The sequence below is a fragment of the Choristoneura fumiferana genome, chromosome 3 (genome assembly GCF_025370935.1).
Source record: "Choristoneura fumiferana chromosome 3, NRCan_CFum_1, whole genome shotgun sequence".
In the NCBI taxonomy this organism is placed as follows: domain Eukaryota; kingdom Metazoa; phylum Arthropoda; class Insecta; order Lepidoptera; family Tortricidae; genus Choristoneura; species Choristoneura fumiferana.
The window spans coordinates 7571289-7586975 of NC_133474.1; the positions used below are offsets into that span (position 1 = coordinate 7571289).

At 38.8% G+C, this 15687-nt stretch overlaps 2 protein-coding genes across 2 annotated transcripts; both read right to left on the reverse strand.

Moving 5' to 3' along the window:
- Positions 1 to 931: 931 nt before the first annotated feature.
- Positions 932 to 10526, reverse strand: LOC141426443 (myosin-VIIa-like). The gene is made up of 11 exons (XM_074085347.1): positions 10416 to 10526; positions 9987 to 10244; positions 8998 to 9182; positions 7260 to 8467; positions 6943 to 7187; positions 6017 to 6856; positions 5602 to 5943; positions 5295 to 5512; positions 2829 to 5152; positions 1652 to 2148; positions 932 to 1258 (listed from the first exon to the last, which is right to left on the reverse strand). The coding sequence occupies exons 1-11, from the start codon at positions 10437 to 10439 to the stop codon at positions 1067 to 1069; spliced, it is 6333 nt and encodes a 2110-aa protein (XP_073941448.1). The 5' UTR covers positions 10440 to 10526; the 3' UTR covers positions 932 to 1066.
- A 306-nt stretch (positions 10527 to 10832) lies between these two features.
- Rpn8 (regulatory particle non-ATPase 8) lies at positions 10833 to 13316 on the reverse strand. The gene is made up of 2 exons (XM_074085349.1): positions 12997 to 13316; positions 10833 to 11712 (listed from the first exon to the last, which is right to left on the reverse strand). Exons 1-2 carry the CDS (start codon positions 13169 to 13171, stop codon positions 10910 to 10912), a joined length of 978 nt encoding a protein of 325 aa, XP_073941450.1. The 5' UTR covers positions 13172 to 13316; the 3' UTR covers positions 10833 to 10909.
- Positions 13317 to 15687: the final 2371 nt, after the last annotated feature.

Here is a 15687-nt window from a genome sequence, read left to right on the forward strand (position 1 = left end):
CTCATTTCTCATTTACAAGTAATATTAGTAGGTTAGGATAGCATTAGTGGGATGGGATAGGATGATGTTGTTGTTGTTGTTTTTTTAGAAAAATATGGCTCTGTCCATTGGAGGACAATTTTTCCAGTGTCTAGTAGGTTTTGCCGTTGTACGGTAAAAAAATGTATAAAACGAAATATGAGGTAATGGTGGATGAACGATGACCGTGATAGGATGATGTTTGCTAGACAAAATATAATGTGACAGAGTTTTGAGTTTTGACAGTAACCTAAACCTAAAACCATAAGTACCTACAAGCGAATTAAAAACTTGTCAGTAAAAATTCGAAATTCGGGAACAAACACTATTTATTTTAGAAAATTACACATTTACGCAGCTAGAAAGTCTCACGTAGTTAATGAAGTTATCAACAAATCGAATCCTACATATACAATGTAGGTTGTCTCCGCGTGGTTTCTGGAATTTTGCTATCAGTATCAAGTTGCAAAAACTACAATCACCGTACAACGTGAATAAGAAGAATATATTTATCTGTAATTTAACTGACATTGGCCCAAGCCTTGTGGCCGCCATGAGGAATAAATAAATAAATAATACAGTAGGATTGGATTTGTTGACTTTACATTGTATCAAAGTCAAAATAAATAAATGTCAAACTAGCACTGACGCAGCGCAGCAGAGAAGTTCTACATGTTTTTCTATACTACTAATTACTACACGCTATACCTACTACCACCTACTACTTACTATAAATACCTATGCTGTACTGTGGGTGTAGGGCAATTTTGCGCTGCGCCCCTCCACCCTTAGGTACCTACCCCCATATAAAGGCACAAGATTGCTCAGCCCCCTCCCCTTTCTTATGTAAGATTTTATGTGGTCTAGGAAAAGGATCAATTGGGATCAATAAAATTGTAGTTAAACCCATATGTTGACGTGATTTTAATAATAATTTTAAATACATTTATTTTAGTACAATAAATAATACAAACAGTTTAAAAATATAATTTATTATAAATTATAAAATAATTGATGTTAGACTTGTCTTCATTTTTTAAATCGTAATTTATTGCTTTTGCCTTAGGGATTGCCGCAGAACCGCGATATAAGATGATATCAGGTCATCCATTTTGTATCCTAAAGATGTTTCACACAGGATCTTCGTGCCCCGAAGGAAATTACCCATAGTCATGTGGAAGAACGTGTTGCCAGACGACCAGTTCGAGATTTGAGAGAATGGATGAGTCACCAATACATCCTAAAAAAAAAATATGTTCATAACTATACTTGGGTGCAAAACTAATAAAAACACGTACCTACCCAAATATACCTAGTGCCATCCACGAAGACGCGTGATTTTGTCAAAATTAGACAGTAATAAGAACTACGGCACGAGTCATCGTGAATGACTCTAGCTATAGACGTGTAAAGCTAACATATTTTTTAGTCCTTGCTTTTGTTTACTTGTTTTTAGTATTTCCCAATTTATATGAGGTGCTTTATAGGCGATGGTGGCGTGCAGTCGGTAAAAATCCGTTATGGACGACTGGGAAGAGAGGGCCCAGACAGTGCCGGTCTCTCACCGGCTAAAAAACCCGGCTATACGAACCCAACTTTACAAGCTAAAATATTCAATGTTTTTGATACTTACTCGACTTTGAGGATGGATAACACTGACACCGCTCCTATTGATTCCAATAACCACCAATTCAGGATAGCTCGGATCAGAAGTCTGCTTTACTTCAAAGAATGCCGTACCGAATGTAGGCAGTTGATAGATTTTCTTCAGGAATTGTTCCTTAGCCTCATTTTCGGTCATCACGCCATGCTTCAAATAGGCTGCACTGATACTAGATTTCCATTGGGAGTTCGATTGTATTCTGACCATATCAGGAGGGATAAAGTCCTCAAGCATCTGACCAATTTGTGGTAATAGGGACTGATCGGTTCCAAATCGAGCTCTGTAAATGAACGCAGCCAACTCGACAAGATCTTGCTTGGAGGTCTTGTGGTATCCCCGCAAGTATTTAGGAAGCTCCTGAGGGAAATAAAATATTTGGTCGGCGTTCTTGTCTCTTCCAGGAACAGTGTTGATCCAAAGCTTCTTCATGAAGAATATCTGATAGTTCAGTTGTAATTGAGCGCCAGCTAGAAAAGATACATGATTTGAGAAAATTCGGTAATGGTGAAAAAACTAGCAAAGTGGGAGTGGGTTAAGGTAAGTATACTTTCTTTTTAATTCGACAGGGTGGCAAACGAGCAAGTGGGTCTCCTGATGGTAAGAGATCACCAATACCAGGGGTATTGCAGATGCGTTGCCAACCTAGAACCTCAAGTGCCAGTAATTTCACCGGCTGTCTTACTCTCCACGCCGAAACACAACAGTGCAAACACTGCTGCTTCACGGCTGGATTAGCGAGCAAGATGGTGGTAGCAATCCGGGCGGACCTTGCACAAGGTCCTACCACCTGCAACTATGAAAATACATTATTATTGCTTTAACGAAAAGATACTCAAACTGGAAGAAATTAACTAGCTAGTAAAACGCTTTAGGGGAGACCGGGGAGAGTTGTGAAAGAGGAGAGTGGTTACAACGTCGATTTTTTGGAACTTATTAACTGGTAGCGAGCTCGCAATAGCGCGCGTTTTTTAGTTCAAGTGTCGAACTATCAAACGCGCGCTATTGCGAGCTCGCTAGCAGTTAATAAGTTCCCAAAAATCGACGTTGTCACTACTCTCCTTTGTCACAACTCTCCTTGGTCTCCCCTAGTAGATCAGCAACCCTAAAAAGATTTGTTCGGTCAAATATTTTATCGATCTGAACTTACCGGCTCTTACTGGTCGCGAAGCTTTCATCCATTCTACAAGCTCATGTACAAAATCGAAGAAGTAATAATTCTCCGGCACAGAGAATACTTTGTCCGATATTTTCACGAACAAGCTAAACCCGTCACTGTTCTTTATGTTCAGCCGTCCTGCTATCTGTTCACAGAGGTCCCTCGCTTTAGTCGACGAGTCTACTTCAAAGGCCTCGTCAGTATCATCAGGGAAGTACACTTTGTGGTAAATCTGCATACTCCTATGTTGTATTGCTTCAATTTCTACAACATACGGAGCATAAAGACGAGATCCACTTTTTTGTATTTTGAAAACACGTTTTAAACATTCTTTGGCAATAGGATGTGGTCTTGTCTTCAGGAATTCTACAAGTTCTTTTATTAACTGTTGCCCGGGAGCAAAGACTCCCGTCGCAAGCCACATCAGTTCCCAGCCTCTCTCTTCACTCAGCTGAATTCGATTATTTGTCAGTTGTTTCATGATCTGACAATATGCTTCGTCTCGCAAACCAAGATCTGTGGTTGCGGGTCTAAATATCTCATCCGTGTACTCTGTAACAGACCTCGCTTTAGGTGCCGGCATGTCTCCCATATATTTCAAAACACCGAAGAACATAGCAATTGCACACTTTTCTACCTTTTCATCGCCTAATATTTTTTTAAGCAAAGGTTTACGAATCGGATCTCGGGTATGAGCCCACAAATCTCCAGCAACGGCTTTTTTAGCTGTAGTCAATGTCGACATTCGAGAAATTGTGGAATTAATATCGTAATTTTCTCTGAAGTTATCCTTAGCGAACTTTTCAAGGGTGTACATGCGTTTGCGCTGGATTGTGTTATACTTCGATGCCTTTTTGTCAGTTGTGATATTTCCTTTCTTGAATACTTCTAAAGTTGTATTTGAGGGTACACTCATTGTGGGTAAAATGTACACTTGTTCAGTTGGGAACAGTCCCTCTTGTCCGTTGCATGCACCGTGGCCCCATGTGGCGTTCATTAATGTTTCGCCAGTGCAGTCCTGTAATAGCGTTATAAGATCACCTTTCTTGTATTGTAAGAATGATGACGCGTCACTGTATCCCTGTGAGTCACTTTGCGCGACCACATAAATTGATCGTCTCTTCAAACCGTCAATCAAATAAATTATTAGCGAACTCATCTCGCTCGCATCAACACTTTGGAATACCATCTCTTCTTGCTGTATGGTTCTCAGTGTTATAGTTCCCACATTATCGTAATCTTTGTCTGCATTGTAAGCGACATAGGTCACTTCAGCAAATGTCATTTCGAGTAGAATGTGTTCCAACTGATCGACAATATAAATGCCCGTCCAATTTACAGCAATAATAACGACGTCCTTGTTTATCATTTCACCTTTTATTTTTATTGCTTCAAAGAATCTTGAAAACAGCATAGGCCACTTGAGTTTAGCAAATATGACGATGTCTTCTTTACAACGCAGAGGATCAATTTTTGACTGAATACTTTGCGAAGATTCAAACGCTTTTGTGACAAGATGTTCCCATTTAGTTAACGCCACATCATTCGACTGAATAAACTGATTCGGTATATAGTTTACAATTACTTTTCGCAGCACGTTAGGGTCTATACGCGGTCCGTATTCAATATAATGTTGCTGTGCCGCAATCATAGCCAAATCCTTCTCTGCGTCGCATCTGTATTCGCCAAATTTAACACCCTTAGCTACTTGATGGTAAATGAGGCTAGTGGCTACAGCGTCGTCAGAAGGATTGTGCCAGGGAGTAAATACTTCTTTTCTATAGAACAGCCTCCACGGGGCGCTCTTCTCTGGTGTTCCCTGCTCCTTAGCGAATTGTTCGCATTGTGAAATAGCGTCCATGATGTGCTCACTTTCGCTGCCTAATGAAAGGACTTTATCGTATAAGGTGATGTACAAGGAGAAGCCGAATACATCATTCAAACCAATATTTTCTGCTACTTGTTGACATATCTCCTCAGAAGTAGTCGCAGAGTCTGACTGAATGGTTTTTGTTGATTCGTCCATTAATGTCACTGTGAGAAGGATAGGTTTCTTAGTCTTTGTCGCCTGTAATTCCAACCAACTGGGCGGCTGAGCACGAGGGCCGTTCTTGAAAGTTCTCACAAGTCTTCCTTCACAATATGGAGCATAACCCGGAGGGCCCCCACGAATAAATGAGCGGAGGTATTTCACAATTCTTTCCGATGGCGGGAAACATCCCACACACAGAGACAAAAGAATCCAACCTCGAGCATGTGATGCTTTAGATGGGTTGTTGGTAAGCTGCTTGCATAATTGGCAGAATATTTCATCCCTAAAACAATAAAATATTAAGTACTGTACTGAATGACATAAAGAAACTATATCGGTTCCTTGAAGGGCTACTCAATCCTAAAAAGAGATAAAGAAGTCGAGAATACAAATAAGGAAAAAACACTAGGTAAGTAAGTACTTACCTCAGTTCTTTTCTGATGATGCCATGCCCTATTATGAAGTGGAGTTTTTCCAGATTCGTACTCCTTCTTGCGTTCAACCAGGTACTGTACATTTCGTTGGTCATTTCATCTTTCAATAAATTCATCATCAACTCATCGTTCAGTTTATTTTGTCGCTTCAGTGTCTTCTGAATCAGTTTGTTCCTGTTACCGTTACTGTTGTCTTTCATTAAGATTTCCTGTAATACAAAAGGTAAAAATATGAAAAACGTATATATATAGGTATTTATTTATAGATATAAGTTCACATGTCGAGTGCCCTGCTGACCTCAAATTCCTTGCTCTTCTGGAAAGCTCGTCCTATCGTATCGGACAATTTGGTCATAACGGGGATATTGTCAATCTTGTCATCCACATATTTGGGCTCCGGCAGATCTCCCATGAACCTCAATATCGTGATCCACAAAGCTTGCGCTGCCATTTTATCCACAGGTGACGGTAACTCCAGCAACGACTGTTTCAATGGCTTTCTTGAATACTGATGGCTGGTGTTACCCAAGAAATACGTGGCAGCGAATTTTCTAAAGTTAAATTCGTCGAATACTTCCTCCTCCTCTTGTTCTTGTGGAAGTGGGATTACGCTGGAAGCTGTAGGCTTTACCTTCGATGTCTGAAATAAGAAATCTGTATTAAGATACTCATCACCTATTCAATTAAGTATAAGGCTTTTCAATCATACTCACAACTCCAAAGCCTGTTCCGCGTACAGTACCAGCAGGGGTTGTTGTATCTTTCAGGAAACCGAACACATCATCAACATATCTATCGTCGATAACCGCAGAGTTATGCGTCTTATTCTCTAGTGGCATGTCCTTGACAATCCAAATTGATCTCATCAGTTCGTTGTACTTCCTCTCGTAATCGTCCTCTGCTCCTTTAGCATCAGTTTTACCGGATCGTTCTAGTTCCGCCTTCTCTTTCTTAAATTGTGCTAAGCTGTCTCTTATAATATGCCCCTTGTCTTTGACAAGTTTCCTGACAAGGAATCCTCTACTGTGTGCTTGTAATTTTCTGAAGAATTTCCGCAGATTTATGAAGGTCTTTCTCAATTCCCGGGATCTAATAACCGCTTGTACTCGCAGATATCCTCTCCTCATGATCAAATACCTGTTTCTGTAACCGCGAGCTCGGTAGTGTTTCTGTATGATGATAGCGGCCTCTCGCATTTTCAAGAATCTCGTTCTATGGATGAACCTTCTGGCATTAGCTTGTACTTTGATCACAGCAGTGATCAACACCTTATGTCTTAACTCTTCAAGAATAGCATCATGCATATCTTTGAGGAAAACTTTAGTATGACCAAGTCGGAACTCCTGGTCTTTTAAAACTTGCAAGCAAATCTTCTTTGTAGCACTTTTGCAGTCGGTTTTCTCAGCAGGTGGAATGTCCGGCACGATTAGCCGATACCGGTGGACAAACTCTGAATAAGAGTAACGTATCGGGAAACCAGCTTGTCGTATTTTGGCGGTCTCCATGAGTCCCGCGTAACGCAACTGACGAACACACAGTCCTCGATCGAAAACCTGCAAACAAAAGCAATAATATATAATTTAAACCCCAAGCCTTCATCTTTATATCATGCCCTATTATCTATGAAGAGAGTACTTACTCTTGGCTTTTTGAATTCGTTAGGTTTAATGCACCTGACAAAGAATGGATGACACGCATACAGCGTTTTCATCAGAGCGTCGAGGGACGTTTTGAATTTGAAACTTGTGGAGACCGTCTTTCGACTTCCGCTCTGCGTAGTGACAGTTTCATTACTGAACAAATTCTTTAAGAATGTGTTACTGGAGTCTAATATCATTTCCTTAACATCTGCTGTCATCATATCCCGGTTTTTATCCAAGAAGCCTGTAACAAATTAGTCGTGTTAGATTTACAAACCAAATTTAATGTTATTTATTTTGTTCAAGCGAAACTTACCTTTGACCAAGTAGGTGACATCTCCAGCGAAATGTTTTACGCCGAAACTATGTTCATGTGTCGATTTCGGGGTAATGTAACATGATTTGGTGCTATGATTGCTATTCAGCTTTGACAGAAGTGTTATGTCTGTACCCTTTGGGAATTTAGATTCTTCGTCGATAAGAGACAGCAAATTCATAGGTTTAAGCCCAATCATGTCCAAATTATCTTGGTTGTCTTTGTAATTTATATTAGTCCACGTAATACCCTCTTTTTCGTACTGCTCCTGCTCTAGCTTGAAAATATGTCTCACGAAGAACTGTTGCAAGTTTTCATTCGCATAGTTGATGCACAGTTGTTCAAAGCTGTTGGAATCAAAATTTTCAAAACCGAAAATATCCAATATTCCAACAGAGTTGCTCGAAAGCTGTTGGTCTCTGTGCAAAGTTCCGTTGATCATCTCCACTATGTACTCGAATATGTGACCGTAAATCGCTTTGACGAGGGCGTCCTTGCCTTCTCCGGCCGCGGCCACGGTCAGGGTCGACACCACTTTATCTCCGTGGGCTACGAAAGTTTTTCTAGTCAAAGCATCACACAGCTTAGACTTATTTACGCCTAATAGGGCCGCGATTCTATTCGCATTGATAGCATCAGATATTTCAGATGATTCAATATTGTTGAAGTTGAATGATTTGAATTTCAGATTTCCCAAATGTAAGATCGCAGCGAGCAAGCTGAAAACACTCCACACTTCAGTGTCGGGGAAATTCAGCACTTTGAACGCGGACCTTATGTCAGCAAATTCTAAGCCGTCGTTACGTCCGTCGCAGGTCAACGTGCTGCCCGAGTTGAGGTAGTTGTAGTCCGCAGGCTGCCCCAGTTCCAGCTTTCTCTTCTCATCGGCCGCGAGTCCCGTGACAAGAGAATAGAAAATATGATAATTCCTTTCACCCTTGCTTTGAAATACGATTCGCGTCTTTTCCAACAAATATTGATCTATATTTGCCCCTTCAATGATGCCTTTACTGCTGAAGTAAATGTTGATGTATTTTCCGAATCTAGAAGAGTTATCGTTTCTCACAGTTTTGGCGTTTCCAAACGCCTCTAGAATGGGGTTTGTTTCTTGAATCTGTTGTTCGATCCACGAATGTTTTCCGCTAGCCGCTGCTAAGTACTGTAACAACAATTTAGTACTTTCCGTCTTTCCTGCACCACTTTCACCACTGAAAAATAAGCATACATATTTTTTTTTATTTCCACCCTCCCCGGTTTTTTACCTTAATGCCCATTTTCCACTAAAAGGGTAATGATCGGAAACGGCGGTAACGGACTGATTGGACTGGAGTCACAGGCTTATGACTTCTTTTTTAATGGAAGCACACTGCGCAGTTCAGCGCACAATTAAACACTCGCATTGCAACCCCAATATTTCTGGACCGATGTAACTAAGGGATGTTCTTTTCTCAAAAGGTCGGCAAGGCAGCCGTAATTTTACTTATTATGGGTGCACGTGAGCAGCGCTGATTGCTTTCGATCATATGATAATTTTATAAAAACAATGGTATTTTATGTAAGTATGTACATTCTAAGGTATTTTAATTGGTTTTCATATCATATGACGTTTCTCGGAAAGTTGCTAGCATAGCTTGGCTATCGTTATATATGTAATTCATATAGCCGGAAAAGCAACTTAAACAACCGTTTATCGCTGTTATCAGCTTACGTATGAGTAATAAATGAATAAATACCGTACCTTATGACAATGCACTGGTTGGATGATGTGTCCATAAGCTCTCTGTAGGAATTATCCCCGATAGCGAAGATATGTGGAGGGATTTCCCCCATGCCCCTCTCTTGGTAGAAGTGTATTTGGTCCATAGTGTAAATGGGCAGAATTTCGTAAGGGTTCATCGCTATCAACATTGTTCCGGTGTAGGTCTGGAAATATTTATTAAATTATTTTGATACAACTTTATGCCCGCGGTATCGTCTGTCAAGTGGGAACTACGCAATTTTCTGAGATAAAAACTACCCTGCCCAGGGCCTTTAACTATCTCCATAGTCCATACTAAATTCCATCCGAATCAGTTTAGCTGTTAATTGTGAAAGACAGACAGTTACTTTTTGGCATAGTGAACGGTTGTGTTGTTCTGATGATGAACTCTGGTTGAGTTCGAAACGTGCAGCGCAGTGTAGTAGTGGTGATAGGTGGGTTTGTGTGATGTGTGTCTGTTCTAAGAGCGTGGAGGTGGAGGAGCTGCATGTACACACATTTGTTGCACAAGACGTAGCTATTGCAAACTAATTGTATATAGTTCATTGGCTACCACTTTGTTGGCGTGATTGTAATGTCCACCCATACCAAATAAATAACAACTTTCTATTTAGTCAGATAGGTATTGGCAATGTTCTTTATGCTTCTGGCAATTATTATATTAGATACTATACTTATATTATAATAATATTGATACTTACTACTGGACTTCCCCATTAAATAGTAGGTACACAAGGTATATAGAATTAACAATGATGACAACTAAATTTTACCTAAGTTATCTTAATACTATTAATAATATCTTCATAATGAATAATCCGCAAATTCTAACAAATATAGGTCATCCATGATCATACCTATATTTTTTAATTAGGTATCTAGCTTACACTCCACATCTGGGCAAAGACCCTCCTCTTTTACTCTCTCGCCTATTGAACAGGAGCCCTAGCCATAAAAAAAATACTTACATAAATCAGCTGCTGATTATATCGGATATGCAGGTTTCTTAAAATGGTGTGTTCCTGTAGCTCTCCCAAGGTGATCATATCTTCTACACCTGTGACGGAGGTCGCGTGCAGGGGTTTGATGACATTGTGAGTGGATGTCGAGAACACTTTGCCATCGTCATCCCTTACTTGGATCCTATCGCCAGAACTGTTCAATATCTTCACTGCTAGAGGGATGTCGAACTCTGTGGTTCCTTCTGGCTTCAGCCATACTTGATCCTGGAGTGGAAAATGGTAAGGGATAATTCTAAATGGAAAATTTATAATAAATATAAAGGACAATAATCATGTGCCCTGAAATAAATGGTTTTCATTATTTTATTTTTAGCACAAAATTATAAATTTAGAGGGATAATTATTTTACCAAAAATTTATGAATAAAGTACTTACTGATAATTGGATCCTATCAGCCATTTTGTATCACTTTTGAGATTCTCCTCATAAAAACTGGAAATCCATTGCACTACATTACCAGTATTAATTCTCTTGCAGACTGCCCTTATCATGGTTCCTGTGCTATCACAAGCTATCACACAATCACATAGATAATTCTACCCTTATCACACATATTTTGAGATATGTTAACAATTGACTAATGTTGTTGATTAGAACATGCAAATAGGTAGGCATTTGTAGAACTTACAATAATTTTCAATTACCGTGATCAGTTATAATATGTGATAATCAGTATGATCATCGGCGTGAGATTTCAAGCCGACTATGATGATATTGATGATTAAAATCGAAATAAAAACAAATAGATTTACTAAAACTAAGAGGTTAATTAAAGTTCAAATGGAAAAAACATTTTTCAAATTAGTAAATACAATTTATTTTAAAATAATTCAGCATTACAAACAACTTAACCTAACCAAGGTTCTAAATTACTTTTTCTTTTCGTCCTTCTTATCACCTTTCGCTTTGTCTTCTGTTTTCTTTTCATCCTTGTCATCTTTATCTTTTTTCTCTTTCTTGGCTTCTTCCTTCTTACCTTCTTCCGCATCTCGGTTTGTTATCTTATTATTAATTAGGTTATGTAATGCGATTATTGATCTGACAAGGGCAGCAAGGTACACAACAAGGGACTGATCATTGGTCTTGATGTACAGGTTATCAATAAAGTTATCATTGGCTATGTCTGGAAGGAGATTGAAGATGTCCTGCAGTTGGTAAATGATTTGATGGTTCATTGGTAATGAACCCTGGCCAACTTGAAGCAAATAATCCCTGATCTCAGTCAGCTGTGAGTGGAGACCTCTTAGGCCAAGTAGCTGGTTGGTAATTCTTTGTGAGAGGCTTCCAACTGTTGTATCCTTGATATCTCGCAGCAGATGCTCCACACCAACTTCCTCAGCCTCTTCAGCCCCAATTTCACTAGGGACATGTTCAAAGGTCCGTGTTGTCGGACTGCCATCATCATGGACCTCTTCCACTGCTCGATATGCTTCAGTAGGAAGACCTAGGTCTTTCGGTTTAGCATCAATGATGACCAGGACTGAGTTGGGGCAGTAACGCCTAATCAACTCATTGATTGCTACATCATTCTGATGCAACTTAGGTCCAGTATGATACCAGCCCACAACTTTTTCTCTTGCATTGACCTTTTTGAACATGCCATACATGTTCTCTAAGTAATCATGGTCAAGAAACCATACAGATTTGTCTTTGTCATCCTCATCAAATGGAACTGGAATGAAATAAAGTTTATGTGAATCAAGTGTATAAATATGCAGACTAAATGGGAAGAAAAATATATTGTTAATGAAATGTAATGTATGGGACTAAATGTATTTTTGTGTATTGAATGTGTAAATAAATAACCTTTTCATGCTCGTAAAGTTGGTGTTTATGCTGGATCTAGGCAACATAAAATGACTTTTTATACACTAGTGCATAAAATAAAATCTTTGTGTAAGACCAAGGTAATTAGGTGTCAACATCCACAAACAAAGAAGTTTCTTTATATTTTTTAATAGATTTTTTATTTATATAAAACTAAAAATCAATCAAATCAATCAAAATAAATCACTAAAACTAAAAAATATATAATTATATAGTCATCATCATCATCATCATCAGCCCGAAGACGTCCACTGCTGGACAAAGGCCTCCCCCTTAGAACGCCACAATGAACGACAACTTGCCACTTGCATCCACCGGTTTCCCGCCACTCTCACGATGTCGTCAGTCCACCTGGTGGGAGGCCTGCCAACGCTTCGTCTTCCGGTTCGTGGTCGCCACTCGAGGACTTTTCTCCCCCAACGGTTATCTGTTCTTCGAGCGATGTGGCCTGCCCATTGCCACTTCAATTTGCATATTTTTCCAGCTATGTCAATGACTTTAGTTCTTCGACGAATTTCCGTATTCCGGATTCTATCGCGCAAAGAAACTCCAAGCATAGCTCTCTCCATAGCTCGTTGCGTGACTTTGAGCCTCTCTAAGAGGCCAACAGTTAAGGACCACGTCTCAGCGCCAATTATATAGTAATGCATGAAAAATAAAGTTTATGTAGTGAGTGAACAATTGTTTTCACTGTTGCTATTTAATTTCCTCGCCATCAAAGTGAAAAGCTTGAGCATTAAATCCATTTTCCCCTCAACATATCTATTCACCCTCGCCATACCGGCACGGGTGGCTATATGAACATCTTGGGTAAAATGGCTCGTTTATGCTCTTGTTGCACAATCTACTATTATCTCTCTCTCTCTCTCTTTCAATTTTTTGTTTTAATTAGTATTAACTCTGGATGACTTAGTATTAAAATGAATAAGTACAGGAGTAGGCTTGTTAAAAAAAGCAACAGACCATCTCGTAAACAGTTGTAAATTATATATATCACAATTAAAACAAAAAGTACTGAGTTTAATTTTTTAAATACGAAAGCCAAGTTACAAGAATGAAAAAAGTCACCCGTCAGGGTGTGTAGTAATGAGATGACCTAAATGAGACAGCATAAAGTATAATTTATTACCTGCAAAACTGTTGGAGACATCCAGAACACCCTTTGCTCGCCAGCAGCCAAGAAGAACACCGACAACCCGCTTCTGGTTACCAATTTTTCCCATACGATTAAAATGATCGACGACGCTAAGCAGCACTAAGGGGTGAACCACCACCTTTGTGGTCACAACTTCTTGACTAGGCATCTTTAAATTATTATAATCCGCTTTTTTAAAGCTCACTGTGTTGGCAATTGCCAATAATAAACCTAGCCAAAAGATCAAACAAAACCACAAAACGATTGTCGAACGATGCCAAAATCGCCTAACTAAAATTTGACAGTCATCATGTTCGTCTCTGCGGGGCTACTCCGAAATTAGAAAATCGAAGTTCATGTCGTTCCATCTCTCTGCTACTTATACTATTTAATACGAGAATGAGAGGGACGGTACGATACGAACTTCAATTTTGGAATTTCGGAGTAGGCACTCAGGTTCTTTTTCTATTTTCTCTATGGAAAAAATGAAATAATTGTCTATTGGCAGTTTTAGTCTATTTGAGACAAGCGCTTAAAATATTATATTATGTATGACGAATGTCGACGGTTTTACATTGATGTGCAACAGTTTCTAATAATGTTGCCAGTAAGAAAAAATATTTGAAATGTATGGGAATTTTATTACTTACTAAGACTGCTGCGCTACCTTAGAGCAACGCGGGCTTCTTACGGATAGGAAGCCCGCGTTGCTCTAACACTGCTACAGACGTTCGTGATTTTTTTCTTATCATTAAAAAAGTGCTAACATTTTTTAGGTATGTTTGTTGTGAATGAATAAAACACCCTAATTGATTGCGTGTAGAAGAAGATGTAGAAATACTGCGATGATCTTGCACGAGGAAAACATACAAACTGTTCTTCTGAGAACATAAACAAACTGTCCTTCTAAGGACACACTCGATCTTATGATCGTGGTCTCTTGACAACAACGTCTCTTCATAAACGACGTCAATCACCTACAATTTTTTATGCTAATAATTAAATACTGTTTAATATTATTATGATCAATAGATGATAGTTTATTAGCAAAAAATAATAATTGTGGTGTTATCAGCGTGAAGAAACCTTGTTGTCGGTATTGAGTTCTTGATATCCTCATAATCTACATACATTTAGATATCGAACCATGTAAGAAACATGCATGTAGGTTTAATAGATATTAAAAAAAAAATGTTGAACCTCAAAAGCCAGAACAGGTGATTATGAGAAAATTGAATTCAAACTTATACCTACACCCAATAAAAGTATGTTGTTGTTGGAAGATACATAGATAACATGATATTTGAGGAGTAGATTGTACGGGCTTTCAGGTTTCAAGTACAATTTTGTAATTGGTTAACTGTTTTCCTAATCTACCTTACCAAAGTGCATAAAGTAAAAAAAAGGGTTGACGAATTTTTTTACTTAATTTTTTATTTATAGTATATTTTCATTGGATTTTATCTAAGGAAAAATATTATGCGTAATCGGACACTTAATAAGAACTACTCCGATTTGAATCAACGTTGTTTATTATATAAAAAAATACTTGACAAAAATAACTTTATGGTTTATAAATGTAATTAAACAATCAAAATCAACAAACGTTTATATTTAGTACGCTAAAACATAGCCAAATGAGATCAAATTAACTCAACAAATCTAAAAAAAAGTAGTTTTTTTCAGTCTCAAAATTCAAGGTGAAGTTGAAGTGAAAGTTGGTACAATCACTATATATTTTCGAAAAGGGACCTTATCGTCGTTGGTAAAATATTTAGTGATGTGAAGTGATATTATTTGAAAACGACTAATAACTTACGATTGATTACGTAGTCGTCATTTAAGAACCATCCATCCATCCATCCCAGCCTATATACGTCCCACTGCTGGGCACAGGCCTCCTCTAAGAACAAGAGGGCTTGGGCCATAGTTCCCACGCGGGCCCAGTGCGGATTGGGAACTTCACACGCACCATTAAATTGCTTCGCAGGTCAGTGCAGGTTTCCTCACGATGTTTTCCTTCACCGCAAAGCTCGTGGTAAATTTCAAATGTAATTCCGCACATGAATTTCGAAAAACTCAGAGGTGCGAGCCGGGGTTTGAACCCAAGACCCTCTGCTTGAGAGGCGATAGGTCAAACCACTAGGCCACCACGGCTTTTTCATTTTTTAAGAACACTATAGTATTAAAACTCTTACCAAAAATCCTATTATTTTGTCTCAAGAAACACTAAATGATTAACGTATTTAAAAAGGGACCTTATGACCTTATGACGCAAAGTGTTTAGTGACATAGTTAAGAATAAGATCTAAAAAATACTTTTGATTTGTAGTTGTAACTATTAATCGTTATTTTTATTATAAATCAACCTCTATCACTCTATCTCTCTATATTGCACAGAGACGTTATTACTTTCAACCAACAAAATTATACTGAACCAACGAAATAGTAGTGCTTGTGAGGAAAACTTTTGACATTGAAATTAAACGGTTACTTTAACCACAGACAATATTCATAAACAAGATAACCATAGATAAAGCGTTTACCTCTTTCGTGAGACGGAGCTCACGACAGGCGCTAACGCAGCGAACTCGTTGCGCACTTGCAGCGACATCGTTGCAGCCTCGCGGCGATATCGTTGCGTGCTCGCGGTGAAATCGTTACGCGCTCGAAGAAAACTCGCTG

What these genes read in the sequence shown, in the direction of transcription:
- LOC141426443 (XM_074085347.1), bottom strand. Translation starts at nt 10,439, where the DNA reads ATGGCTGATAGGATCCAATTATCA. An exon ending in ATAATCAGCAGCTGATTTAT is followed by an intron (nt 9,183 to 9,986) that starts GTAAGTATTTTT and finishes AAATATTTCCAG; the next exon opens with ACCTACACCGGAACAATGTT. An exon ending in TTATCCATCCTCAAAGTCGA is followed by an intron (nt 1,259 to 1,651) that starts GTAAGTATCAAA and finishes TTTTTTTTTTAG; the next exon opens with GATGTATTGGTGACTCATCC.
- Rpn8 (XM_074085349.1), bottom strand. Translation starts at nt 13,171, where the DNA reads ATGCCTAGTCAAGAAGTTGTGACCACAAAGGTGGTGGTTCACCCCTTA. An exon ending in TGTCTCCAACAGTTTTGCAG is followed by an intron (nt 11,713 to 12,996) that starts GTAATAAATTAT and finishes ATTTCATTCCAG; the next exon opens with TTCCATTTGATGAGGATGAC.